The 27,210-nt window shown below is 47.6% G+C and overlaps 1 protein-coding gene across 1 annotated transcript; it reads left to right on the top strand.

Moving 5' to 3' along the window:
* Positions 1 to 12,963: 12,963 nt before the first annotated feature.
* On the top strand, positions 12,964 to 26,683 carry ASB1 (ankyrin repeat and SOCS box containing 1). Its single transcript, XM_071747122.1, has 5 exons — positions 12,964 to 13,081; positions 13,236 to 13,377; positions 15,431 to 15,733; positions 19,774 to 20,159; positions 22,169 to 26,683. The coding sequence occupies exons 1-5, from the start codon at positions 13,021 to 13,023 to the stop codon at positions 22,300 to 22,302; spliced, it is 1,026 nt and encodes a 341-aa protein (XP_071603223.1). The 5' UTR covers positions 12,964 to 13,020; the 3' UTR covers positions 22,303 to 26,683.
* The last annotated feature ends 527 nt before the right edge of the window (positions 26,684 to 27,210 follow it).

The following is a 27,210-nucleotide window of genomic DNA, read 5'->3' on the forward strand; positions in this document are numbered from 1 at the left end:
TGGTGAAGGGTCTGGGAGGGGATGACTGAAGAGGAGTGGCTGAGGTCACCTGGATTGTTCAGCTTGGAGAAAAGAGGCTGAGGGGTGACTTCGTTGAAACCCATGGCTTCCTCAGGAGGGGAAGAGATAGGACTGGTACTGATTTATTTGTTCCTGTGACCAAAAGTAGGACTCAGGAAGATGATAGGAAGATGAATTGGGAGGTTTAGGTTAGATATCAGGAAAAGATTTTTCACCCATAGGACAAAAGCTGAGCAGGAGGAGCTGAGTGCTCTAGAGTAAGTTAGCAGGGAAGAAAAAGCTGATTTGCAGGCTCCAGCAGTAGGGAGCTAAAAGCTTTTCCATCACCTTGTGTTAGGAGTCAAAGCTGCTGACAATCTGCTCACAACCAGAACCACAAGCAGAACCCAAGCCAAGTCTCTGGGCAGAGACAGACTTGGCCCAAATGGGGAGCAGCAGCCTGTGGTATGTAGGGAAGATACAGGCAGGGCCACGGTGTTCTGTCACCCAGGGGAACACAGACTCCTTGGCAGAGGAAGGAATTCCCCCTAATTGTTAACTCCCCGATGTCAGGAGGAAGTCAGAAGGTGAAACAGTAGGTGCTAGTCCCAGAAATGAGCAGTTTAAGGGTGACAAAGTGGCTGTAGGCTGGAGTTTCCAGCTGTCTTTGTCGCTTCCTAAGGGAAAGAAATAAAAGCTCAAGCCTGACCAGAGCCCTTCCTGGAGGATACATTTCCTGGGAACTCTCACTTTTGTGGCTGTGAAATCCATGAAGTTTTCCTTCTTAGATCTGGCAAACTACAGCCAAGCTCCTGTGGGGCTGTCATTGGTTAAATAAATGATGGTAAAAATAACTCACAAATGCAACACCAACGTGGGCACATAAATCAGTGTCTGAAATGCCAGTTAAGGTAAGGAGCCTCCTTTTGGGTGGGGTGTTTTAGGAAGGAGTCATCCTGCAAGTGAAATCCAGTTGAGAGGGATGAGGCAAAGTCCCATCAAGCTATGACTTACAAATCCATCAGGAATTTCATTTCAGAAGAGATATAAGGATTTACCGTGGCTGTCAGCAGCATTCTTCAGGTCTCGCTGCTGCATAGAAGGGAGTGTTAGAACCTGGGACTTAAACTAAACAGATTTCCTATAGGAAACACACACAAAATTACATTGCTTCTAAAGTTACTTTTAGAGACATTTTCCCTGAGAAATATTTCTCCCTGGAAAAATAAATTCACAGGATGTAATTAAAACGGTTATATGTGTACACTGGACTGGCCCCCTTTAAGTGCTTCACCAAATGCAGCACTAAATAAAGGAATGAAAGCCAGCTTTGTTTAAATCTATTAACAATATGTATTAATTATAAAATGAGACATTGTTCTGTTAGTTTATGGTTATGAAAATAGCCTTTAATAAGGCTGAGACTAGAGTACTCAGCTTTTCAGTAAAAACAGCTTTGAAAAAAGGGCTGACCTGACAAAGGCAATGGGTATCAGATTCCATATCCCACAGATTCTGGGAATAACCAGGTGCTGATGACTCTGGGGTTTTTTTTCTGCTTTTCTTGCCATTTTCTTTATTTTAGCTTTTGTAAAGGAAAAAAAAAAAAAAGAAAAAAAAAAAAAGAGAGAATTGGATTGTATTATAGTTTATCTTTCACACTTTCAGTAACAAAGCTTTGAGATGTTTGTATTGATTCATCTCTGTGTTGAGGCTGATCAGGGTGCATTGGTCTGTCCAAATCTGCTCAAATACTACAAAATAATTCTCTCTGGCTCCAGGACACACTGCCCCAGTCCAGTAACTTGTGGCAAATCTCATTCAGCTTTTCACAGTGTCTGGGTTGCAATACCCCTTTTCTGCCTGGGAAAGGATCCTCTAAGCTGGGGAGATGTTGGAGCCTGATGGCAGGCAGGGTCATAGCTTTTTCCTCATGTGCTTTCCTCCACATGAGGCTTTTGGAGAAGCTTTGTGAAGCATCAGGATGGGAAAGCACTCTGCTTCTTCAGTATTTATAGCTCAGTTAAAATATTCTTGAGAGGCTGTCCTGTCTTTCCTGCCCACTCCTCACACCAGAGGAGCTGTGTGATGTGAGACTCCTGACCTGAGGAAGGGATGCTGGTGTTGAAAGGGGGTTGAGATAACCTGATGTGCTACAGATGCTTTTGGGGTTGTGGCCTCTGGGGATGTTGCCCATCAGCCCAGGCAGGTTCGGTGCTGCTGAGCAGAGGATCAGAGCTCTCTCATTTCAGGGAAGGATTTGGAGGCCCCAGAGGAAGTGTTTGCTTGGCTGTTGCAGGAGGGAACCAGCACAGTGGCAAACATCCATCCCTGCTCTTTACACAGGCCATCTCACATGTTAGAGGGAATTATATGTAACTGGGTTTTTGCTTTTATTAGTTCATTTCACCTTTCATTCTCTCTCAGTAGGGATACAAGGTAAGAGCCAAAATTACACCTTTATGCCAGTATTAACACTAGCTTTATAATGGTTTTTATTGCTATATTTGCTGCCCTGATCACAAATAAAACATTTCCATGTCCTTCAGGTATGACTGGCCCTATTTTCTGTATTACTCTCTAACACAGCAGGGTGACATTTTCAATGCATGTCCAGGACTTCTTTTTGAGAGGAGAGAGAAGAACTCAGGGTCAGTTGTTAAAAGAATTGTTGCATTACTGGTAGGAGAGTGATGCTGTAAGAAGGATTATCAGAACAATCAGTATTATTTTTTTACTGGAAGCTGTTTCTTGTTAATTAAAACAATTTAAATAGCCTCTCCAGAGCCACTTCCAATGAGAGAAAAAAAAAAAAAAATAGAGACAAAAGTGGATACAAACGAACAGGGGTTGATCTGACATACCTTGAAACAGAAACCCCTTCCCTGGGAGCTAAATGTGTGGAGTCAAGAGTCAATTTTCATTTCTTAATTAGCTCTAAACTCCTGTGCCCTGCCACTGTGAGTGAGAGGCAGGCCAGGGAGTGCTGCCCCTGCCTCCCTTTGCAGCTGCTCAGCATCGCTGCGTCGGAGCAGGGAAAACAATTGAGGAAATGTTTTATGTTCACACTCCACCTCGGAGGTAGGACAGCATCCAGAGCATGCTGTAAAACAGGCAGGAATGCTGCTGGTTGGAAAACACACTCGTAACTCTTGTGCCTCTCTTTCCAAAAGACACCTTTCTTCGTGTAATTGTTTTAAAACCACGGAATGTTCACATTTCCTCTCCATGGAAATCGCATCAGAAAATGACTTTGTAGTTTCTTTTTTTAGCATTTGGATTTGAGGGGGTTGTGGGGGTGGGTGAGGGTAGCTCTTGCTTTGTTTAGTTTCCTTAAATCCCCCCTCACTGTAACAGCTGGGGGCTTCTTTTCCCCTTTTATTCTCCCGGGGCTCAGCTCAATAAATACACATCCGGACCCTTCACTGTCGTAGTCTGGCTTAATGAAACTGTGCCAGGCACTTCCAGGAGAAGGATGTTTATTTTTCTCTGCTGATTTGGTTAGGCTGGCCCAGGTCTCCTGTGCCCAGGGAGCCACTCCATGAAGAGACCCCTGTGACTGCAGCAGGGATGCTGTGGCAGCCAGCAAGTGCCTGCACTCACTCAACACCAGGGTTCTCTCACCACAGAGCTGGGGGGTGAGCAGGCAGCTGTGCTTTCTGTGTGCAATGAAGGGGAAAGGGAAAAAAAAAAATAGCATGCTAAGGGCACAGTGTTAAGGTGGGAAAGTCAAGCACTCACAAGGCAGATACAGCGAGAGCTGTCTGGAGAGCAGGCTTAATTCATCTGTTTATGTGAGCACATTATGAATCAGTCTCTTATTTTTGCATAGTCCTCTGCTTGCTTTTTAGTTAATGGTATTTCCTAGCTTTTGCCAAAACTTGCCACCTTCACGGTATGCTTGCTCCATAGATGTCCAACATCATGGATATCCTGATCCCTGTTCCTACCTGGATGCATCAGTGTAGTTGGGTGACTCCAAATACACAGTCTCTGAAGGAAGATGGGGGTGTAGATGCTACCCTGGGGGACTCAGCCAGCCTTTTATCACTAATGCAGGTTTGAGTTTGTTGCCCAAAGCTGGAGAGACCAAATTTCATGCCAGACCTCATATGACACAGCAGTCCTCCTCCAAGTCACTGGGAGCTGCTTCCCTGGGCCTGGATCTGGGCTGCCTGAAATGTCTCAATAGGTTGGACTTTAAAGGTCCCTCCCAACCCAAACCATCCTTCAATTTCTATTAAATATTCCCTGTTTGACTTCTCTGTGTGTCAGGAAACAAATGCTGCTTTCAAATTGGTTTTGTGTAGCACCAGATGAAAGCCCCACATATTTAGTTATTTCATTTTTTTTCCTTCCCATTCACAATTTCAAGCTTTTCTACCCAGTGGTGAGTCCTCCAATATATTTTTTTTTTGAGCAAAAGCTGAGTGCCTTTTACAGCATCTCTGGCTCTGCTTTCAGTGATGGGGGGATTAGGAAAAATCCATTTTCCCAGTGAGATGAGGGGATGGTGTTTCAGGGAGCATCAGAGACCTGCCAGAGATCAGGAAGGGAGAGGCAGGGGTGAGATCTTATGAGTGGCAGTCTTCTTTCTTCCTGCTTGTGTTGCCTTCAGGTTAAAACCCCATGATACAGACTGGTCTTGCTGCTTTGTGTCCGATTTTCTTTCCACTGACAGAGACATTCTATGGTTATAAATAAGTGGGAGTGATTCCTTTAGATTTTCCTTTTTGATCTGCAAAAGCAAGCCAAGTGTTTCCAAGTGTTTAAGGCAGTTGCTTCTTCCTTCAGCCAAGGATGAAGATGGTATTCTGCAGGCTGACAGGGATGTTCATCATCCACAGACTACTGTGGTAGTGGCTGGTGTTGGCTCTCTGGTGGGTACACCTCAGACTACAGGAGGTTCTAGTCCACAGAATCAGTGTCATGGTTGGCTGAGGCCTCTAAGATCACCTCATCTGACCAACAGCAAAAAGAGAGTATGAAACCAACTGACTAACTCTGGCTTTGAGCAAAGATGTTGTCCTGATGTTGTCTGTTGCTGTTTAAAATTTTAAAAACAGCAAAGGTTTTCAGGTGAGACTTGTCTCCTCTCCACTAATGCTCCTCTTGTGATACAGAAAACCCCAGGGCCAGACTCAAGAGAAAGAAAAAGGGATGGAGAAGGAAGCAGAGAATCATTTCACACATGTGTGGCCTATGTTGGAAATGAACTTTTCTCCTCCCCAGCTCTTACAGCTCCTTTCCTTTTGTCCTGCTCTTGCTCTTCCTTGATTTCTTCTGACAATTCCACACAAATTGTGAAAGAAGTTGTTCAAAGGGCAAAAATGAAGAGGAAAAAAAGCTTTCCAGTTTTATTTTCACATCCAAATTTGAATATTTGCTGAAGAGAAAAAAATAGTAAAACTAAGAAATAAATCCCTTTTGGCTGCAAATCCCCTGGTGGGAGTTAAGGAGGTTTGACTGAAATGTTCCTGGGAGACTCATTTCTGGGCAGCAATTTGCCATCAATGGAAACTTGTCCTCAGCAGATTTTATGTTCTTTCCTAACCTGCCTGCAAGGAGGTGTTTCGTTTGTTGACTGAGGTAAAGGAGGTGCCTGCTTTGCCTTTGATATTCCCACATCTGCCATCAGAGGAAGGCTCCAGATGGTCATTTCTCCTGGAAAACAGTGGTAAAAAAATCCCTTGGTGTTTCCCTCATGGTGGGGTTGTCTCTGATGGTTCCTCAAGCTGTTAATGATAATGGCCTGATCACAGTAATGTGCCCTGGGGAGAGGCTGGGGACCTGGGGCCAAGGGGATGGGCTGCATTCTCTCTCATGTGCTGGGCATGCTTGAGAAACTGGGCTGGTGCAAACCCTTCCTTGGGTCCTTTATGCTTTGAGCTGGGTTCTTCTGAAGAGGTCCTGCAGGACAGTAATGGGCTTCTGAGAAAGGATTTTTACAGCCTTTGATGTCCTTAACAAAAGGAAATGATAGGAAAAGGAAAAGCAAAAGGCATGAAATCCTGCTCTCCCTCAGGTGGTCACAGTTTTATTGGGAGAAATGAATGGGGCATGTAGAATTGTGATTGTCCTATTTCCTTATGAACATCCCTCTTCTGGGCAAGACTAAAGTATCCAAGGATCAGAGGTGTGAGGTGACCCACATCCCTCTGGGCACAACCAGAATATGAAAAACAACCTTTTCTTTACCATTTTGCCTTAATGATGTTGCTGTTTGGTGAAGCCAGTGTAAACTTTCCTCTGTGATTCTGTTGGAGCTCACACCCCCTGTACAGGTGAGATGTTCCTGACCTACCAGCACCCACATCCAGGCTATCAATTTTATCTGTGTTTATCCTGGGTGGTTCCTTACTCAATTTTAAACCTCTTGCCTCACTTGCAGGACTGACTGTTGTCACCTCTTGTTGTGCTGTGCTGAAGATTACAGATGGGCAGGATTTTCTAGTCTCTGCCTTTCTGTAGAATTGCAGTAAAACCTCCATTTCATTCCTTCCATTTTCTCATGGTCAGGATTGAGGGACCAGAGTCCTGGATTCCTGATGGAAGGCCAAAATCCAGCTAGCTGATGCATCAGCCCTGCCTCTTTTCCCCTGAAAAAAATCATATTTAGGCATGTCAAAGCACAAGTACAGCATAATTAACCTAGTGGACCCCAAGTAACCTATGAATTGTCTTCTCTGTGATTACAGCCCTGGTCCTAATGACAGTCCTGGATGCTGGAATTCAGTTCTCATCCCATTTCTCATTCTTGTTTTCTGTTGCAGAGCCTTGTTAATGTATGTCTTCATCTCCACCTTAGAAATTATACAGATTCTGCAGAAAAATGTTGTAGTGTGTTAAAAGTGGAGGAATAGGGGATTCTGCCCTTCACCTTTCCCCCAGATGCATTTATCACCAGGGCAACTTTACTTTAGAGTTCACAAAAAATTCAAGTTCTTGGCTTAGATCCAGGAAGGGAGAAGTTTTATAGGCTGAGCTAAGCGTGAATTACAGTTATGGTTATGGCACTTTTTTTTTTTCTTTCCTTTTTTCTCTCTTTTTTTTTTTTTTTAATTTTTTCTTTTTAAAGGACAACTTGAATGTTACTGTGGCACTGAAGTGGTTACAATTTTACAGTAGTTTGTAATGCAGCTTTCTCCTGCTGCTTGGCAGATCTGGGAGGAACCTTAGGGGAATTTAAAAGGTGCTGCCTCTGGAAAGGGTGCTGGAGGTGATGGTAGGGGTAACCACTTGTTTTGGTGCCAGGTATAAATAAATAATTGTCCTTTTCACTCACAAAACAGAATACCCAGCCTGGCTGGAAGACTCTGAAGATGTTCTTGTTAATCCAGAAATGAGGGAAGTAGGAGGTGCATCTCTCCCCTCAGTCTGTCTCTCAATGCAGCTGCTGGATAAAGATAAAAGCAGCAGTTAACTAGGAGTCCACCCTGTCTCTTTTCTTCTCCTCCACCACAGTCAGGTGATACTGACCTCCTAGGTCCTCAGAGGGAATTTTTACAGCCCCAAAACTGCAAACTCTTGCTTGCAATAATCCCAGTGACAAAGTACAGAAAGAACAGTGAAGCCCCAGGTCTTCTTCATATGCCCACACCCCATGCTGTCAAGTGCATGGTGCTCACAGGGGCTGGCAGCCTGCAGGAGACACAGCACCTCTGGGTGTTGGGGGCTGGTGGCAAGGGACAGAAGAAAGTGGGCTGTGAAGAGAGCAGCAGGTTAGAGGGTATGTGCCCAGGTCCTGTGGGGCAGGACCCTATAGCAGTGCCCCAGTAGATGGGCTGGTTCCTTTCTGAAGTGAGTGGTACTTGCTGGGGATGCAGCACCCCTATTTTCAGGGGCAGGATTGAGTCAGGACAGGTGAACTCCTCATTTCACTTGGAACATAAGGACCGTGTTTGGAAAAGGATGTCAAGTAGGAGAACGTGTCTGCTTAGGGGAGGCAGTGGGAAATGATAGTGTTGGTTTTATTTTTTATTTTTTTCCCCCCCCCTATTTTCTATTTCATTACTTCTGTGTTGGGAGCTGGTGAAAAAGTCCTACCTAATGAACAAGTCAGAGTGTGTTGGCTGTGTTGTCCTTACTGGATATTTTTAGATACTGGAAGCTGTCCTTGAGAGACCCACAGGCCCCAGTTGCTGGGTGGATCAGCTTTCAAGAGGGGTGGGGTGCAGCAGTCTGCAAGGCCACCCACAGATAACTGCTGGCCATGGGGGGAAAATGGGGCCAAATGAATTCCCCTGCCCAGGCTGCTTGTCCCTTCTGATGGTGGGCCTGGAATGGGCAAGTGTCAAGAAATAATTCCCTACATGCTCCAAGTCAGTGAGCCAGCAGATCCTGATTCCACTGGCTGAATTGTGCCATGAAGAATCTGCCTGGTGTGCCTCTGACAAGCAGCAATTGCCTGTTGCAGTCTTTAGAAACAGTCCATGGACTTCAGCATTGTTCCAGGCACAGGATGCATTGATTATGATTAAGACTATGGGATAATTCAGGCTGAAAGGAACCTGAGGAGGTTATCAATTCCAGCCTCCTGGTGGGATCTGCTAGAACAGCCCTGGCCCTCAGCTTTTAAGAGAGAGAGCTGGTAGAAGCACTTGGGTATGCTGAACCTGAAATTATTTCTTCAGGCTTGGCTGAATGTAAATATTCAAACTTACATTTCTCCATGGCACTCAGAGTAATACAAGGTTACATTGCCTTGTATTCCTTCATGGGATTTCTCTCAAACACCTACAGGTTCCCAGTGCTGGCCATCTCCCAAGATGAGAGAGCAGTTGCAGTCAGTCTGTTCCCACTACCCCTGTTAAAAAAACTTGTTAGGTCAACCTGGACTAGGTTGCTTGCCAAAAGAAAAAGATTAGAACAAAGAGAAAAAATCGCCTGGTCCAGGAGATATTTCTTCTAGAAAGTATAATGGGATATGGTATGTAAAACCTTCATGCCTTTCATTGAAGCATGTCTGCAAGTACATAAATACATACAAATATATCATAGAATCATAGAATCATAGAATTAGCCGGGTTGGAAGGGACCTCAGAGATCATCTAGTCCAACCCTTGACCCACTGGAGCAGTTGCTAGACCATGGCACTGAGTGCCACATCCAGTCTTTTTTTAAATGTCTCCAGGGACGGAGAATCTACCACCTCACCGGGCAGTCCATTCCATAGCCTAATCACCCTCTCCGTGAAGAAATTCTTTCTAATATCTAATCTAAACCTCCCCTGGCGCAACTTAAGACTGTGTCCTCTTGTCTTGTTGGAGGTCATCTGTGAAAAGAGTCCAGCTCCCACCTCGCTACATCCTCCTTTCAGGTAGTTGTAGACAGCAATGAGGTCTCCCCTGAGCCTCCTCTTCTTCAGGCTGAACAGCCCCAGCTCTCTCAGCCTCTCCCCATAGGGCCTGTGCTCGAGTCCCTTCACCAGCCTGGTTGCCCTCCTTTGGACTTGTTCCAGGGCCTCTACATCCTTCTTAAACTGAGGGGCCCAGAACTGGACACAGTACTCGAGGTGTGGCCTCACCAGCGCTGAGTACAGGGGAAGAATCACCTCCCTGGACCTGCTGGTGACGCTGTTTCTGATACAGGCCAGGATGCCATTGGCCTTCTTGGCCACCTGGGCACACTGCTGGCTCATGTTCAGTTTCTTGTTAATGCAGACTCCCAGGTCCCTTTCTGCCTGGCTGCTCTCCAGCCACTCTGTCCCCAGCCTGTAGCGCTGCATGGGGTTGTTGTGGCCAAAGTGCAGGACCCGGCACTTGGCCTTGTTGAACCTCATCCCGTTGGAATCGGCCCAGCTCTCCAGTCTGTCCAGGTCCCTCTGCAGAGCCCTCCTGCCTTCGAGTTGGTCAACACTTCCCCCCAGCTTGGTGTCATCTGCGAACTTGCTGATGATGGACTCAATCCCTTCGTCCAAGTCATCGATAAAGATATTAAAAAGAACTGGGCCCAACACTGATCCCTGGGGGACACCACTGGTGACCGGCCGCCAACTGGATGCAGCCCCGTTCACCACCACCCTCTGGGCCCGGCCCTCCAGCCAGTTCCTAACCCAGCACAGGGTGCTCCTGTCCAAGCTGTGGGCTGACAGCTTTTTCAGGAGAATGCTGTGGGGGACGGTGTCAAAGGCTTTGCTGAAGTCCAGGTAGACCACATCCACCGCCTTCCCCTCATCCATCAGACGGGTCACCTGTGGATGAGAAATCAGTTAAATAAAGGCATTTTTGGAAAGAAGAAATGAATGAACCTTGAATCACAAGCAGTGGCACTGGAGTTCCAGTTTAACCTGTCCTGTTTACCAGACACTTTATTCCTCTCTGGGGCTCTGGTTTGTCCATGGGGACAACTGCTACGCTGCAAGCAAACACTGCTACATGCTCTGCTCCCCTTTCTTGCCTGTCTCCACTTGACCCATTGGAGCAGAGAGAAGAGTCAGCTCCGAATGACACAGAGCAAGTAAACAAATCTATTTTAAAGAACAATTGAGCTGAGCAGGAGCAGCTTGTTCTGAAGAGCTTTGAAAACTGCCATTGTGTTCTTGCTGGGAGAGCACTTAAGTACAAAGGCTTCTGTCCCTTGCAGTAGCTGCCTTCTTGTGCACACAGGCATTAATGGCTTTTGGTCACGGGCCACGTGTCTGAGAGCCCATGGCCTAACATGCCTTTTTCTTCTGGATGAGACCTCACTGCTGCAGTCCAACAGGATGCCTTGCAGCTGGAAGAGCTTGTTAAATCTAGTACCATAAAATCTGTAAGGGCTGCAGATGACACAGCAGCTAGAAATCTGCTCTGCTCTGTCTAGCGCTATCATCAGGCACAGCAGCAGGAAACCAAGATCCATCTGCCTCCCTCCCTGCCTGTGAGCAGACACAGGGGGGGTCACACAGAGCCTCCATAGCTGGATGCAGTTGTAGATTTGGGCTAGAAAGCAAGGCAGGACTGTGCTGATCAGAGAAGAGCCCACTGAAGGGTGGTGGGTCAGCTCTGTTATCTCAGGGAACACTGGATGCTTGCAAACTCAGCAACGGTATCTCCTAAAGAGCTGGAGATGGGTAGGTAGTCGAGAAAGCTCTGCCTGAGCCTGACCTGATCTTAGAAAGTCTTTCGCAAATGTGGGGGAGCACAGGACAAGCTGAGGGCTGGAGCTCCACCTGGCCCCATTGTCTGGTTTTCAGATCTGGTTCCTTTGACTAAAGGAGCCCCAAACAGACATTGACTTGGGTTTCCAGACCAGCAGAGGACTCATTCCAGGGGATATTTCTTGGCCTCAGGTCTGCCTCATTTCATGCCACAAGGACTGCAGGTTGGGCAAGGTGGCAGTGCTGACCAGGACCAATGGCTTCTGATAATCACATTGATTCCTTTCCCATTCTGGACTTCCACTGGTTAAGACAAATGGATTTGATTTCCAGATCATGGCTCTCTCCTCTGGATCTCTTGAGCCCAAATAATAACATTTACAGGAAACTGAGTTCACAGCCAGATTCCAATGCCTGCGGACTGATAGTCTGCCATGGAGCAGCAGGAGTGTAGCTCCAGAAAAGCTAGATGGATTACTACTGTTCCCTTCTGGCACTGGAAACTCCAAAACATGCAAGAATGTGTTTCAAACTCTTGGAGAGCAGTTCTGTGACAGGGCACCAACACAAAAAGCTGCTGTGGCAGCTCTCCTCTGAGCAGTGCCCTAGAAGGAGGTCAGGTTCGGTGCACTCTACTCTCCTTGTGGACTTTTTATGTGGTTTCTCTTTGCACCCCCAAAGCATCCTGCCTGTGTGGGCGATTGACATGTCCCCTCCTCCTTTGAGGGTGATACTTTGAGTGTTGGGGTGGGTGCTGTATTTGCCTGTTGGGGTTTAAGCAAAGCTTTTTGCCTGGACCCTTCAGGCCTGGCAGTTTCTTGGTGGCATTTTTGTGACTGTCTTGCCTTTCTGCATGCTTCCAGCCTGCTGCAGCTCTCTCCCTCTTCTCCCCGAGGCTGGCAGCAACACGATGGCAAACCCTCACAATGGTGTCTGTGTGCTCCAGACCCCAGGAGCTGTGCTAGGGGAAAAAGAGAAGGCTCCAGAGAGACCTTAAAGTGCCTTCCAGTACCTGGAGGGGATACGGAAAAACTGGGGAAGGACTTTTGACAAGGGTACAGAGTGATATGATGAGGGGGGATGGTTTCAAAATGAAAGAGGGGAGATTTAGGCTGGATATTAGAAATAAATTCTTTGTTGTGAGGGTGGTGCGACACTGGCCCAGGTTGCCCAGAGAAGTTGTGGCTTCCCCATCCCTGGAAGTGCTCAAGGCCAGGTTGGATGGGGCTTGGAGCAACCTGGTCTGGTGGGAGGTGTCCCTGCCCATGAGAGGGGCGTTGGGATTGCATGGTCTCCAAGGTCCCTTCAAACCCAAACCAATCTGTGATTCTATGGCAAATACGACAATATGATCAAGTAAAAGTATTTCCACAACTTTTAGCTGCGGGAAACCTCGTCTAGACTAAGAAAAGCCGAGCTGCCCACTCCACCAGCTTCCCAACACTTGGTGAAGCTCCCGCAGAAGTGGAGGTGGTGGCTGTGAGACAGGACAAGTGAAGCGTAAGCCCCATATTCTCCCGTTGATGGAGAAAGGAGTCCCCAGGCCCCTTAACCAGCGACCCAGCTCTGCAGGGCTCCCATTTCTAGGAGGAAAAAGACCTCCTGGAAGAGCTGCCAGAGGCTGAAGAGATCGCTCCCCGGCCGGACCTAGGACTCGGGGCTCCTGGCCGGGCCGTCTCAGCCCGCAGCCCGCTGAGGTGAGGGTGTGAAGGAGGAATGGCTGCCGCCTCGCTGCCGGCCGCCGGAGCGGAGCCGAACAGATCCATTCCCCCGATCCTCCTGCCGGGGAGAAACCACCTTAACGCGGAGGCAGGAAGCCGCCGGGCCGGCAGGCACCAATCAGGCCGGCCCGGGGAAGGAAGGAGGGAGGGCGGCCGGGGGGGAGGCTGCCGGCGGGGCGGGGAGGGGAGGCCGAGCGGGCCGGGCGGTACGAGGGAGTGATGGCGGAGGGCGGCCCCCCGGGCGCTGGGGACCCGCCCGCCGCCTCAGGCGGGCAGGCAGGTAACGTGGGGGGTGTCCGGTGCGGGTGTGACACACGCCCCTCCGCCATGCCCGGGAAGGGACGGGACGGGAGAGACCCCCCCCCCTCCTGGGGTCCGGGGTTCAGCCCAGGTTTTTCCTCCCACCCCCTTCCCCCGCTCTCTCTCCAGCGCAGGTCGTAACCTGAAGGAATGGCTGCGGGAGCAGTTTTGCGACCACCCCATCGAGCACTGCGAGGACACCCGGCTGCACGATGCGGCCTACGTGGGAGACCTGCCCACCCTCCAGAGCTTGCTGCAGGAGGAGAGCTTCCAAAGGTGAGGGGGGCACCTCACACCCCGCACCCCCTCCTCTGCAGACCCCTGTGGTGACAAGAGGGAGAACAGGTGCCAGGTCCTGCCGGGACGGATTTTTTGCTCCTGACCCTGGGGGGCTGCTCGCCCCCAGTGCCATCCCCACAGCCTGCTCCTTAGGGAGCATCCCTATTCCGTGCCCTTAGTACGTTTTTTTGTTTGATTTGGTTTTGGTTTTTTTTGGTTTTGTTTTTGTTTTTTGTTTTTGTTTTGTTGGATTTTTTGTTTGTGGGGTTTTTTTGTTTGCTTGTTTTTTGTGGGTTTTTTTGTTTGTTTGTTTTTATGTTTGGGTTTTTTTTTTTTTTGTAAGAGGATGCTCTGCTCGCCCCCTGAAACCCACCCCCGTCGTCATCTCCCAAAATTTGCCAGAGGAGGCAAATCTCAAGCCAGTTCAAGCAGCCGTGCGTGAGCTGTTTCTAGATCAGGACAGAAACGTGATACCACAAAAAGAGGAGCCTACGTGTAATGGGAAAAGCATACAAAAGGGCTTATGATGGAATATAAACCTGAAACACCCCTATGTTACCAAATCCACCCCATGTTAAGTCTGTGACCATGGGGTGAGATAATTAATTTTCTTGCACTATGGATAAAGCTGCTTAGAGTGCAAAATGTCTCCCAGGCTCAAAAAAAGTGGCCTTTCAGCAAAAAAAGAGAATCAGCCAGCCCCTCTTTCAGGGCAGCTGAGGCTCTTTGGACCCTTGGTCTGGGATTTCTGCCTTGTTTTTGGCCCCATGCTGTTTGAGAACCCTGTGGCAACAGGGCCAGGCATCCTTCCCTGCAGGAAAAAAGTCAAAGTTTGGTGAGAGGGGGAGGACTGGACCATCACAGAAAACCATCTGCCAGTGAGCAGAGAAGTGAGGGCTTTGAATTTGAGGGCAGGTATGGGGCACCCTCAAACCTCCAAGGTTGAAGGGAACACTTTTAGCATAAGACTTAACAGCTGATGGCTTGTTGCAGTGCTTGTACTGCTCCTCTTCCTAAAACGTGGTTGAAAAGAAAAACTGGCATTGCTCTCCTAGCAAACCCTGTAAATGCACCATATAAAAACTGCCTTGTTATGTGGGGCTGCCTGGAGTGAGCTAGAAGAGCAAATCTACTGCTGTGCTGGCTAAAGAGCTCTTTCCCCAGCCTACATTGGCCTTAGAGAAATCCCTTCCTCTTTGAGTGTCCCTGCTAAATTGGTACCCACGGTAATTTGCAGAGAATTTGGGAGTGAGGTCTGGATGTTTATGAGCTTTCTGGGGCTGGCATGACATCTGGATGAACATGACAGCTAATGCAGTTTATTTTCAATCTAAGCAGCAGCCAGCCAGAGCCTTCTCTCTCAATAAACTGGAAAAGGCTCTTAGGCCAGTGCAACCATTCCAACAGGGATGCTAATGGTGTGCTGATGCTGTTCAGTACAGGGTGGCCTCTCCTCCTAAGCTTTCTTCTTGCTGGCAGGGCTGGGTTTCCCTGGATTTGTATTTATGCCACCCTGTGGTGCCTGGCTGAGTGTGGATGTTGCCAGCAGTGTGATAGGGATGCACATCCGTGTTTCTCTACTTTGCTTCCTGTGTCCTCTTGCTGTTTCCCGGCTGCTTTGATGACTTTCTGCCCCCTTTTGGAGCAGCTTGAATTAAATTATTTTGTTTTCCACTGCTGTTTTGGGACATCTTCCTGTTAAAAAAGAGCAGGGAGTATTTTTTTTTTTTTTATTGGTCTTTTGACCGAGTTTTGAAGCAGAGTTTTCCCCTCACTGTGCATATGTGGAGGGGCACGTGGAAGATGGAGTGGAGCTGGAACATAGCCCATCCTCCAGGCATTACTCTGGTATGTTGCACAGTGTCTCTAAGTTCAGATTATCGGCAGGAACTTTCCAGAGCTGCCATAAAGTGCCAAAAAACGGGGTTGGCGAAGCTTCTGGAGAGCTGTTAGGATTCTCCCAGCATCCTCCTCTGGGGCCGGGGAAGATGTGCTGGTGCAAGGTGTCTGTAAGCCCCCTCTGACCCCCTGCTTTTCCCTCCTCCCCCAGCCGGATCAACGAGAAGTCGGTGTGGTGCTGTGGCTGGCTGCCCTGCACGCCCCTGCGCATCGCCGCCACCGCCGGCCACGGGCCCTGCGTCGAGTTCCTCCTCCGCAAAGGGGCTGAGATCGACCTGGTGGATGTGAAGGGGCAGACAGCTCTCTACGTGGCCGTGGTCAATGGGCACCTCGACTGTGCCAAGATCCTCCTGGAAGCTGGGGCTGACCCCAATGGCAGCCGGCACCACCGCAGCACCCCCGTCTACCACGCTGCACGTGTGGGGCGGGCAGACATCCTCCGGGAGCTGATCAGGTGAGAGCTCGGGTGCAGGCTGGAGATGGAACCCCTGTGGGTTCTGTCCTCTTAGGTTCTTCCCCTGGGATCTTTTTCCCCATGGAGCTCGCAGCATCCGTTCCCTCCTTGCATGTCCCATGGTTCCACAAGCCTGATGAAGCTGGACAAGAGAGGGACAGGAGAGAGGGTAGAGATTCTCTTGTATTCCCCATTGCTTGGCCCTGCTGTGTGATTCTCATGCCTGTTCTCCTTAGACAAAGTCCAAAAGAGGAGTTTCTGTATCTGAACCCACCATCCACCACTCAGTCAGATCCAAATCTTACAAAGTGTCTTCCTTCTGCCTTCATCTTGACTGCCAGTTCTGTGCTCCTGGCTGAACTGAAAAGTGTGGTGGATCATCCAGTGAAATCAAAATTGTTAGGGAAAACATCTGTCCTCACATCTGACCTTTTTCTGTCACTGGGAAGAGAGATGCTTGCCACTTGAACTGGCTGTTCTTGGCTGCCTGGTGTTCACTCATTGCCTGTGGCATCTGATTCAGTCTCCCCTTGGCAGACAGCTGATGCTCAGCTCCATTGCAGGGTGGCATCTCGGGGACAGGGGGTGACAGTAATTGCTATGAGGTGATGAACAGTAACCCTACATAGGGGGTGGATGGCTGCTGACCTCCTGTCTCTCAGGAAGCTTCCTCTGCAGCATGAGCAGTGGGTGGGCTCACAGTCCAGCAGTAAGTTGTGCTGAGTGGAGTTTCTTCCTTTCTTCCTTTTGCCTTTCTTCTAAACTGGAAGCTTTTTGTAGTAGGGAATGTGCTGAAAAACTATGCAGACCATTGGTGCCAAATAATAAGGGACCACAAGAGAAAAATACAGGTTGTAGAAATAAACAGTAAAAGAGAAGAAAGAGTATTTGTATTCACACAGAAATGTTCTCCAAGGAATCCCTTTAATGACTGCAAGTGCTAGAAAATAACAACCAAAAGGCTTTGAAAAGAAAATTTTCAAATTACTCAAGAATTTTCTCCTTTCCTTCTCACTTGGGGTGGTGAAGTTGATTTTCATACACTTCCAGCTTTAAGGAAGCTGGCAAGTGGAAAGGCAGGGAGGTGGTCTCCCCTCCTTGCTCCTTTCTCAGCAAGCTGAGAGAAGGATGTCTCCAACACCACATGCTTCTTTGTACAGGGTTCAGCTCACATGCTGCATTCCTGAGAATCTCCCCTGATGTATCTGTTAAGGTAGGGTGAAATGTAGCAAATGGTATTTCAGCAGCACATGGAGAGCTGATGCATTGATTTATGTGTCTGCTCTTTGGGCTACCTTGCCAGCAATATTAAAAGCAAGATTTTGGAAAACTTTCAGGATTAAAAATTAACTGGAGTTTGTCCAATATCTTTTTATTAGACAATCTCTCTCCCAAGGCTGCTAAGCTAATACCAAATTGTCAGATTGCCCAAAATTTCAAATATTTTGGAGGATGGATTTTGCAGATCTATTCAGAATTGCTTGCTTTAAAATGCAATCTTATGTTACAAAGCTCATTCAGAGATTTTTAAAATGTTAATCTCAAGGATTTGGCAGGAGGAGTGAAATGAGGAAGACAGTTTACTGAGATAGAAGGAAATATTTCAGCATATTTGGCTTGAGAGAGCCTCCATGTTGTAAAGAGAAAGCCCAACCCAGTCAGGCTTGCTGCAGGTGTTCGAACATCACCTGGTTAATTTTTAAAATTTTTATCATCACAATTGAGATTTCTGGATGCTACTGCAGCTGCTGAACCACCTAACCAAGCCATGGGTGAAACTGTATCCATTAATAGTAAATACATACCTAGCTGTGGAATAGTGATCCATTTTATAAGACAGCTGGTGGAAATATTTGTGGTTATATTGGCATGGTGAAGATTATTTTCAGGGTATGGATTGCTTTCAGGCTATGGATTACTTTACTGACTGCTCGTGCTGTGACCATGCTGTGATGGGATCAGCTTTTTTCACTGTCTTTGCAGTGTAACTGAGGACTGATCTAGTGTATAAAGGGTGAGAGGATCCTTTTGTCACACTAAAACAGGGAAAAAGAGATCTATCAAATCACCCCGATGTCTCAGGTGCAGGCCTAGCTGTGCTGAAAAGTAGATTTTTATATTTTGCTTTGAATTGGGGGTTCCTACCAAGAATATTGGAAAAAAAAAAGGAGTGAAATGAAGGGATACCTGCTGTTTGGTCAGGACTGTGTCCATTAGAGACAGTGGCCCTCTGACATCCTCAGATATTATTCTGTGTGTGGTTGGTTTAAATGAGCTTATCCTCATCTTCAGAAATAAAGCTTTTGGTTAAGTATTTGCTGGAGAGGGACCAGCCCCTTCTGGGTTCTGTGTTTGCCTTAAGGCAGGATTTGTCCCCAGGTGGTTTCCTCATTGGTTTTATGGACTGCAAAAGGGAATATAATGCTATCTAGGAAGATAGAAAAATTTAGTTCTCTGAATGCTCAGTTTGAAGTTTTGGAAGGGGGACAGGAGGGTGAAGGACCCTCTAATCCCTCTGTGGGAGAAGCATCAGGGCTTCACTTGATCTGCAGTGCTGCAGTTAAACCCAGCTTCTCTTTAGGGGATTGCAGTCTTTTCTCTTCTGCCCCTCCAAACTACATGTGAAGTAGATGGAGTGAGTGCCTCCACTGCTTGGGTGTTATCCAGCCTGGGGGAAATCATTGCTTATTTCTACCATCCATCTGCAGAACTGCTACTTTTCAAATTCCATGCTTTTCCAGAGAGCAGTACTTGGCCTTTTTGCTCCCAAAAGGCTGCATTCTTCACTTCCTACCAAAAAATGACAAGAATTGAAGGCAGTAAGCCCTGTTTTCTGCTCATTCACAGCGTAGTGCTGTCTGTACTTATCAAAAAGAAGTATGCTCTGAGTGCTGCTTCTGCTTCATACCAATGCTGATGTCCACTGAGTAGGGCTTTGGCCTCCCTGCCCCACAGCAAGCCCAAGAAGTTGGGCTACCGTGGCACCAGGTGGTAAAGACATGAGGTGCATGTTTCTCTGTTGCATGAGGCAGGAGTCAGGAGCCAGTTGCAAAGGGCAAGCCAGAAGTTTGCTGCTGCAGCTGGTGGAGGTCTCAGTGCCTGGAGCAGTGTCCAGTGAATCTTGTATAACACATAACCTGGGAATGGAGCTGTGCAGGATGTATGGGGAGAGCAGGAGGTCTTACACAACTGTTTCATGGTTTTCCTGTATCCTCTGTGCTCAGAGTTGGCAGATATATCCCTTCAGATGTAGTGAAATGAGGCAATCAGGTGTTGCTAATTATGAGGTGGGAGGCGTGAGCTTCTGTTAAGCCCACCTCGTAATTAGCAACACCTGATTGCCTCATTTCACTACATTCAGATGTGCTGAATGGTAGGGAAAAGGCCTCTTTTTGACTCCCTGGTGAGATTTCTGTGGGGATTTCAACCACCCAAGCTTCTTCAGGAGTAGGATTTTGTCATCTCTGTTTCACTGGTGAGTGCAGATTTCTGCTTAGGTTTCCCTGCTGTTGGTGACAGTCAGCTCGACTGTCTGTATTGCTTTTTGGCCTGTTTGATCTCAGTGGGAAAGTTATTTCACTCTGTCTCTTCAACTGAGTAATTTGGAAACATCCCTGCTCCCCAGCCAGCTTATTAGCATCCAGCATTACATGGTGCTGGCTCAGGGCTGGGCAATTCCTTGTGCCAAGGCTGTGCTTGGCACATCCTTCAGGAGGGCAAGGAAGGGTGTTCCTCAGCTGCTCCTCCTCTCTGCAAAGCCCGGGTTGTTGCAGGCAGAGAAACAACTTTGCTTTTTCTGTATCAGACCATGCTGGATACAGCATCCCCACTCAGAACCTCCACCAGGCCCAGCACTGACAGTAGGTACGGGCGGTTCTCAGGTGGTGGGACCCAGAGGTACTAAAGACAGGCAGGCATCTTTAGTAGACAGACACCCCCAGGTGTCCTTCAGCCTCATGCTGTGCCATTTTGTCACCCTGGGCTGTAGTCGTGGTGCTTTTACCCTTGTTCCCAATCCTCCTCTCTCTCCCCCCCCCCAGGTATGGCGCAGATGTGGATGTGAATCACCACCTCCCTTCCCGGGCCCCCAGCCCCTCTCTGCGGCCCCTCACTACCCTGGTGGTCTGCCCCCTGTACATCAGTGCTGCCTACCACAACCTCCAGTGCTTCCGACTGCTGCTCCAGGCTGGAGCCAACCCGGATTTTAACTGCTGTGGGCCCATCAATATCCAAGGCTTCTCCCGGGGCTCCCCAGTGTGCGTGATGGACGCTGTCCTGCGGCATGGCTGCGAAGCGGCCTTCGTCCACCTCCTGATTGACTTTGGAGCCAATCTCAACCTGGTGAAAGTGGAGGCCTTGGGAGTTGAATCCACGGGAAGGATCAAAGTCAACCCTGAGGCTATGGAGGTGTTCAAAGAAGCAAGAGGTAAGTGGCTTTGACTCACTGAAATGGTGATGGGTCTGTATTGCTCCATCCCTGGAAGTGTTGAAGCACAGGTTGGATGGAGCTTGGAGCAACCTGGTCTAGTGGAAGGTGTCCCTGCCCACGGAAGGGTGGATGGAGCTAAATGGTCTTTAAGGCCCCTTCCAACCCAAACCAGTCTGTGATTCAGAACTCTTCTGAGAGTTTATTCGGTAGTTAGGAGCTGCTGAGGTGGATGTTACCATCCTTGTTTGAGTCTCTCTGTTTGTGGCTCCAGCCAATTGCATAAAGATCCTGTAAACAGGTTAGACTGAACTTTAATGTGTAAAGCAAGTTTAGCACATAAGATAAGTGGGATTTAGTAAGCTGTTAAGATGAGTATTAATGACTTCACCAGCCCTGAGAGGGCTCCCAAAATGCTGCTTCTGGCCAGGCAGGCATTGGACAGGAGAGGACAGTGGGGCTGACCTCTGTGGCTCCTTGGCAGGGATCCTCAGTGTTGCCTCCTGCACCATCAGCACTGGCGACTCAACCTAGTGAGTGGTTGGGCTTCCTGGGAAGCCTCCAGCTGAATCCCAGTTTTATTTCTCTTGGCTTTTATTCTTTCACATGGTGTTTTCCCTCTTGAGTCCTTCAGCTACCAGTGATACCTATCTCAGCAGCCCAGCCTCTGTCTGCAACTTTACCTTTATTTTTATCTTTCTCCCATCTCTTTTCCTTTTCCTGACCGTGTCCTCAGCAGCCTAAGCCAGGTGTAGGCAGTGCTGTCCTATGAAAACTGGGCTTTGGGTTTACAGACCAGGTTATGGCATATCCAGTGAGAAGCAGTTTTCCAAAGCCATGCAGATGTACTCTTAATGTTCCTAAGTGACCCTGTGCTCTACAGGGACACCCAGGGATGGACTCAAGAGGCAGGTGCATTTTGACAGGCTACTTGGAGAGTCAAGAGAGCCATGAACGGGGATAACAAGTGGCAGGAGGGAGCTCAGATGATGGTGGAAGACAGTAAGAAAAAGCTGGCTTTTTGGATTTAGCATACTCTGGAAAGCAAATGAGTTACAAAAGAAGTGAACCATGGCCTCAGGCCTGAACATGCCTAAATTTACCTGCTATTTCTTTCATTTTATAACAGAAGCAACATCAGTACAGTGGGCACCCTTGTTCCAGCAGGGGCAGCACCTTGTAAAACCAGCAGGCTCAGCTGGTGAAGGCCAGGGCCTTGCACCAAGTGATGTTTCCCTCTTAATCTCCTGAGAAATTTCAAAAGGCTTATGGTTGCAGGATATAACCCCCAGCCCCCATCTCAAAGTTAGTCAGCTTTGCACATGCCTGGTTTTTAAGCCTGCCTGGAGTTTTGCTGGGCAAAGGCACACGTAAGCTGATACAGGTGGTTTCCATTAAGCCTGGGTTTAAGAGGCAAGTGGGACTCCTCAGGTAGAGACTGCATAATAAAGGAGTGATGCCTTGGAGGTCCAGTTCCTGAGTCAACATGGACACCATCATTCTCTTTTCCCTAAGCTGGAAGAGCTCTCCATGAACTCCAAAGTAGCCTTCAAAGGAAAGTTGGGATAAAGCTTAAGCTCAGTGTCAATGCTGTTGATTCCCAGGGTGCAATTTAGAGCAAAAATAGAGTCGATGTGGTTTTCAAATCACCTGAATAGCATAAAGCCTCTCATAGCATCCCCTGGTATGGATTTGGCAGTGTTCTCTTGAACCCTGCCATGTAGAGACTGACTGCTGGTCACAACCCCATGCTGTCTCCAGCTTGGTCTTCCAAACCTCCCACGTGGCAGCTGTCTTTGCTCCAGACCTTTGGCTGGAACCTTTTTCCTCCTCACCGGGAGGATCCACGCACGCTCAGCTCTTCCGTGCTGCCCTTGGTTTGCTGTGCAGGACATGGCCTCAGCTCTCAGCCAGAGCTCAGCACAATTTGCACACTGTTATCCCTTTCTCCCTTCCTCTCTCTGCCCCTCAAGAGTTTTTCTCTGCTTTTTTTTTTTTTTTTTTTGCAGGCAGCACCCGGAGCCTCCTGTGTCTCTGCCGCATAGCTGTGCGAAGAGTACTTGGAAAATCTCGCCTGGATTTAATCCATGTCCTTCCAGTCCCAGACTCCATTAAACAATTTTTACTCCATGAACACAGTTAAAAGGGCAACTGGGCTGCTTTCTGGGGCAGCTTGATTTGGTAAATAAGTGTGCTGATAAAACCAGGTGCTGGTCCCAGCCCTTCCCCTACAGTGAAATACTGTCTTGCTCATTGAATGCACATAACTCCCTGCCCCTGTGGTTTTCCCTTCCAAATTTAGGGTGCAGTGATTTTGTGTGTCTTTTCTTAAGCTACAGATTATCTTTGTGGTGATCCCTTGTTTGCAAGTGGTTGGGCAATGAGACCACTGAGTGTGTGTGGCTGTCACATGAGCAAATTCAGTATATCCCATAGCTGTTAGCTCATATCTGGTATGACTGTACCTCTGTTACTGCTCTACAATACACACAGCTTGGGTCTCAGTGGCACTTCTCCATGGGGGAAGTGTCTGTATTTAAGCCTTTCCTCTTCCTAGAGCATCTAAGGGAATCCATCCTCACCTTGGTAAGGGTTTTACAACAGCACTGTTGTCTTTCTGCTGTCCATACCTGGCCTTTATTTTCTGTATGAAATGTGTGATTGCTGCTCTAAAAGTGGGTGTGTTTCCTTCTGTCCTCTGCTGGCATGAAATGCATCAGGTTTCCTGTCCAGTGCTTGGCAAGTTATATTTGTGTCTCTACATGTTGCAAGGTAGCTGTTGACTTGGCTTTCTTCATGTAGAGGCCCTGCTGCACAGCTGGAGAGTAGCAATCAGTAATCCCATCCTGTCTGAGTCCTTCCTGCAGAGCACCAGGTCTGCTGAGGCAGCTTTGCCTCTCTCTGCAGCACTGCAGCAGACAAGGCAGGTGCTGGCTGGTCCCCCTCCCAGCTGAGTGGGGCTGGGTCAAGTGTTCTGACCACCATAGCACCAAAAGGAAAATGTGGAGAGGAGAGGAAAAGATAGTTTCACTGGAAACTGATAGCTGTGCAGCCTGTTGTGGGCACATGATCCCTGTCCTTCAGTCGCCACTGTCAGTGGGACAAGGATTGTTGGATGAAGTCAGCATGTGACCCTGAAGGATTTCTGGGGTGCTTTTTTTTTTTTTGGAAAAGCAGTGGATAAATTAATCTTCTGTTGGCTGTAAAATAAGTTTGAATAGTTGGGAGTGACCAAGAGCAACAGGGGAGCAGTTGCTAAATTAAGCTATTGTGTTGCTCTGCTGGTAGTTAATGCAATGCCTGGGAATATATCTGTGTGATTATGACACAAAATGATCTCTGGACTGCCTGCTTGCAATGTTGCAGTGATTATGATGTTATTGAAGGTCCAGAAAAGTAGTTGACAGCATGTAGAAATAGGAGTTCCTCTGTACCTTTTATTCTGTATCCCATGGTGGCAGTATGACCCGAGAAAGCCCTCCTAGATCCACTTAGCAGATCTTTTTGTTTGTATGTTGCTTCTACCAGCATTGTGGAAAAGGGAGAAGGAATTATTTTTCTTTTCTTGAAGAGTTAGGAGGTTATGTGCTTTCCAATGCAGGGTTGCACCCCGGGCTCTTTAGATTTCCAGTGCCTTCACATTGCTGTTTGCCTTCGTGTCACAAGCTCATGGAAGTGTCATTCTGCAGTGACTCAGCAGCCTTTCATGGGGATATCAGAGTCAGACATTTCATAGGAAATGTCAAAATAGTAACTTTAGAAGGACAAAGGTGATGGTCACTCAGGATCTTGAGTAAAAAAACAGGTGATAATTGGTACTTGCTTTTACTTTACTGATCCAAGTTCTTTCCAGTCCCTGTATTATAACTTCTGAACAATTTTTATTTTCCATATAAATCATGTACCCATGCAGTTGGCAAGGGTGTTGTTCCACATCTGATCCTAAAGATGGTAGGGATTTTTTTATTGTATTGTATCAGTACATAGGAACCTGGGGCTGGGAGCTGAGATAAGCATGGGATGGCAAGAACAGTAGGACAGACCCTCCTGGGAATGGGACCTACCTCTACTCACTAAAATGTGGTAAGTGGGAAGTGAGGTTGTTTAAGCTGCCTTTCATTTTAGTTTTGGATGCCTTTGGGTGACAGCCTCACTTACCCTGCCTCTGTAGGAGGATATCCTGAAGGCTGCCCTGCAGACTTGCCCCATGGGCCTTGGATCATAGTTACAAAAATGTTTTTTTCCAGAGGTATAATAAACCAATGCAAAACCACGGTGCAGTTTCTGGTTCTCCCACTGTGGGATGTATTTAGGGGGAATTTTGATGAGCAATGATTGACTTTTTTGGTGTGATTTATTAATACTGGAGACCACATGCCTTTCCAGTATAGTTTCAGAAAAGGAAGAAGGGCAGGAAAAACGTGGTCTCTGATGGTTTCCTGTTAATTCAATTCCATGTCCAGGCCTGGAAGGTCCAGCTGGCCCCTTACATTGATCTGCTTAATGATTTTAGGATAAGGTAGCAAAAAAATTAGTGGTTACCCTCAGTGCTAAGATACCAAAGCAAAGGATACTTTCTAACCCCACATCATCAGGTGAGATGCAGAGGCAGGGATGTGTAGCTGTAGGCATGCTTCCCAGGTGAGAAGGCAGCAGTTTTCCTTTTTGCTGTTTCCTTCTCAGGCTTGCAGATGGTTTAGGTTTTCACCATGCTGGAGGCCAGGGCAGCCCATGAGCATGTTGCCTGAGAGCTGCACACTTGCTTTATAGAACTGTTAACATGCCTGAAAGATGCAAACAGATTGTAAAGCCTCTTGTCACCTTGCTGGTGGAACCATAATGTTTTGCAGGAGCACAGGCCAAATATGCTCTTCAGCTCCAGTGTATAGAGGCAGAAAATGAGGGAGATTGTCTTGAGAAAATGCTGTGGCACCAGATTGTTGTGGTTGATGTTTTCCCCCTTGATTTTTCCTGGTTTATACAGTTTAGCAAACTGGTCACCCATTAGTGCCTTTTGAGTGAAGGTGGTAGGATGGATGTGGAAGGCATATTGTCCTCTGAGCAGAGCTGCTCCACCTGGAATGAGCTACAGTGAGATTCCACAGCATGACTGATGGAGGATGACCCAAAGAAATGTAGGTACACTGGTTGTTAACCTAGTGCCTGCTGTAACTCAAGTATATACTTAAAGCTGAGCCACTGCAGATGAACTATTACAGTTTTAATTACAGATGTCTTCAGTATTTGAGCTGTTGACTGTTGTGGCCTTGCCTGACACTGTCCTACAGTGTTTTTGGAGAGTCAGGCAGTTACACCCTGACCAGCCTAGCAGTTTTTCTCCCTTCCAGAACTATAACTCTCATGTGAGTCAAATGCAGAAGAGCACCTTCTTCCCCTACACAGGGTCCATACCTGGTACTGATATGGTTCCTTTGTAGGTCCTACTGGTAAGCTCAACCCGTGCTTGGAGTGGGGAGCTTGGCCTCTGTCAGTTTACCATTTTTGATTTATAATTTGGGGTGTCAGGACTGTGGTGCTCCAACAGCGTGATGAACTTTGTGCATGTGGATAGTTATCTGACCTTGAGCTTGAACAGCTACATGGGTCTTCAATTCCAACAGATTCAGAGTCCAAAGGTGTACCCCCTGACCATGGGTATTTCCAGTCCCCCCAGACCAGAGGGAAAAAAAGGATGGTTCTCTTAAACCAACAGCAAGCAAGCTGGAAGTTCAGCAACCACTTGGGCATTTGCAGAATCAAAGCTTTGAAGTGCAGGAGACGTTTTGCCCGGGCTCCCCATCCAACTCCCATCTTAACTGCAGGACCATGCCTTCTGCAGAGCTCCCAGTGTTACACCTGGATGGTTCTTTTGGCATGAGGTCCTGAGGGGAGGCCAGCTCAGGGACAGCTCATGGAGTATTAAGCCCTGAGTCCTTGCACACATTGATTGCTGAGGCTACATAAACCCAGCTAAGTGATACAGACTCAGATCTGTAATTTTCATTGCAGAGAGATAATAATGAATCTCAAAATAGATTCATTATCTTCATAGACTTTGGTGTCCTGTCCTGTAAGGTTTGCCCTACATCCACTGGCTTTTAAGCCTTAGAAACAACTGTCTTCCAATATGAAACCTGAGTAATGAATTGTGCATATTATATGTCCTCATACTATATAAACAGCATTTATTCTTGCCTTAGCTCAGGCTTCACCATTTCCTCCTATGTAGCAAAGCATTTTCTTTGTCAAAGTGCTCAGAATTTTCTGTGTTGTCCATGGGGCATGCTCAGGTAATGGGACAAAGCAGTATCAACGAAGTCATGGGTGGGAAGTTAAAAGATTCCTGCAGTGTACATCCCCTGTATTGAAGAATCTCTAATTTTTTGTGTGCAGAATATATAAAGTTGTGCATTGTGTGGCCTTGCTGTAAGCTTGGGTCGGATGGGATAACAAGATTTGGAAAATGGTAAAAGAAACCAAAAAGATCTGGAATAAGCAAAATATAACCAAAGCATTCTTCCTCATGTGGGCTTTCTGATTGTCTTTGTTGCTAGGGGGGATTTCCAGAGCACAAAATGCTGGGACCTGCTACCCAAATACAATTTCCTGCTCTTTGGGAGTTTAACAAAATTTGGGTTGAAGTGGGTTTTTTTGGTTTGTTTTGTATTTTACGATTTCCAAAGTCAAGTAAAGCACTTTTTACACTAAAAGCAGCCTTTGAGGTAGAGCACCTCTTTAGACCTTCCTGCTCCAGCAAAGAAAGCAACGAAAGAATCTACCTGGGATGGAGCAGAGGTGACAGAGTCCCCTTCAGGAAGCCCTAATTGGTGACCTCTTGGCTTTGCCCAGGGTAAAGTGGTTGTAACCTCAGCTCTGAGAGCAGACAGGAGGTGTCTGGGGTGGGTCTGGATCCCTGGGTGCCTGAATAAAGATGTTCCCCTGCAAGAGCCTGGCCGGCTGCCTGCTCCTTCGTCTGGCCGTGGGAGGGATGGGGACAGCAGCAAAGAGCAGGTCCTGGATTTCCAGAAGCTGGGATCCCGCTGGCCTGAGC

Source organism: Heliangelus exortis, chromosome 6 (genome assembly GCF_036169615.1).
Source record: "Heliangelus exortis chromosome 6, bHelExo1.hap1, whole genome shotgun sequence".
Taxonomy (NCBI): domain Eukaryota; kingdom Metazoa; phylum Chordata; class Aves; order Apodiformes; family Trochilidae; genus Heliangelus; species Heliangelus exortis.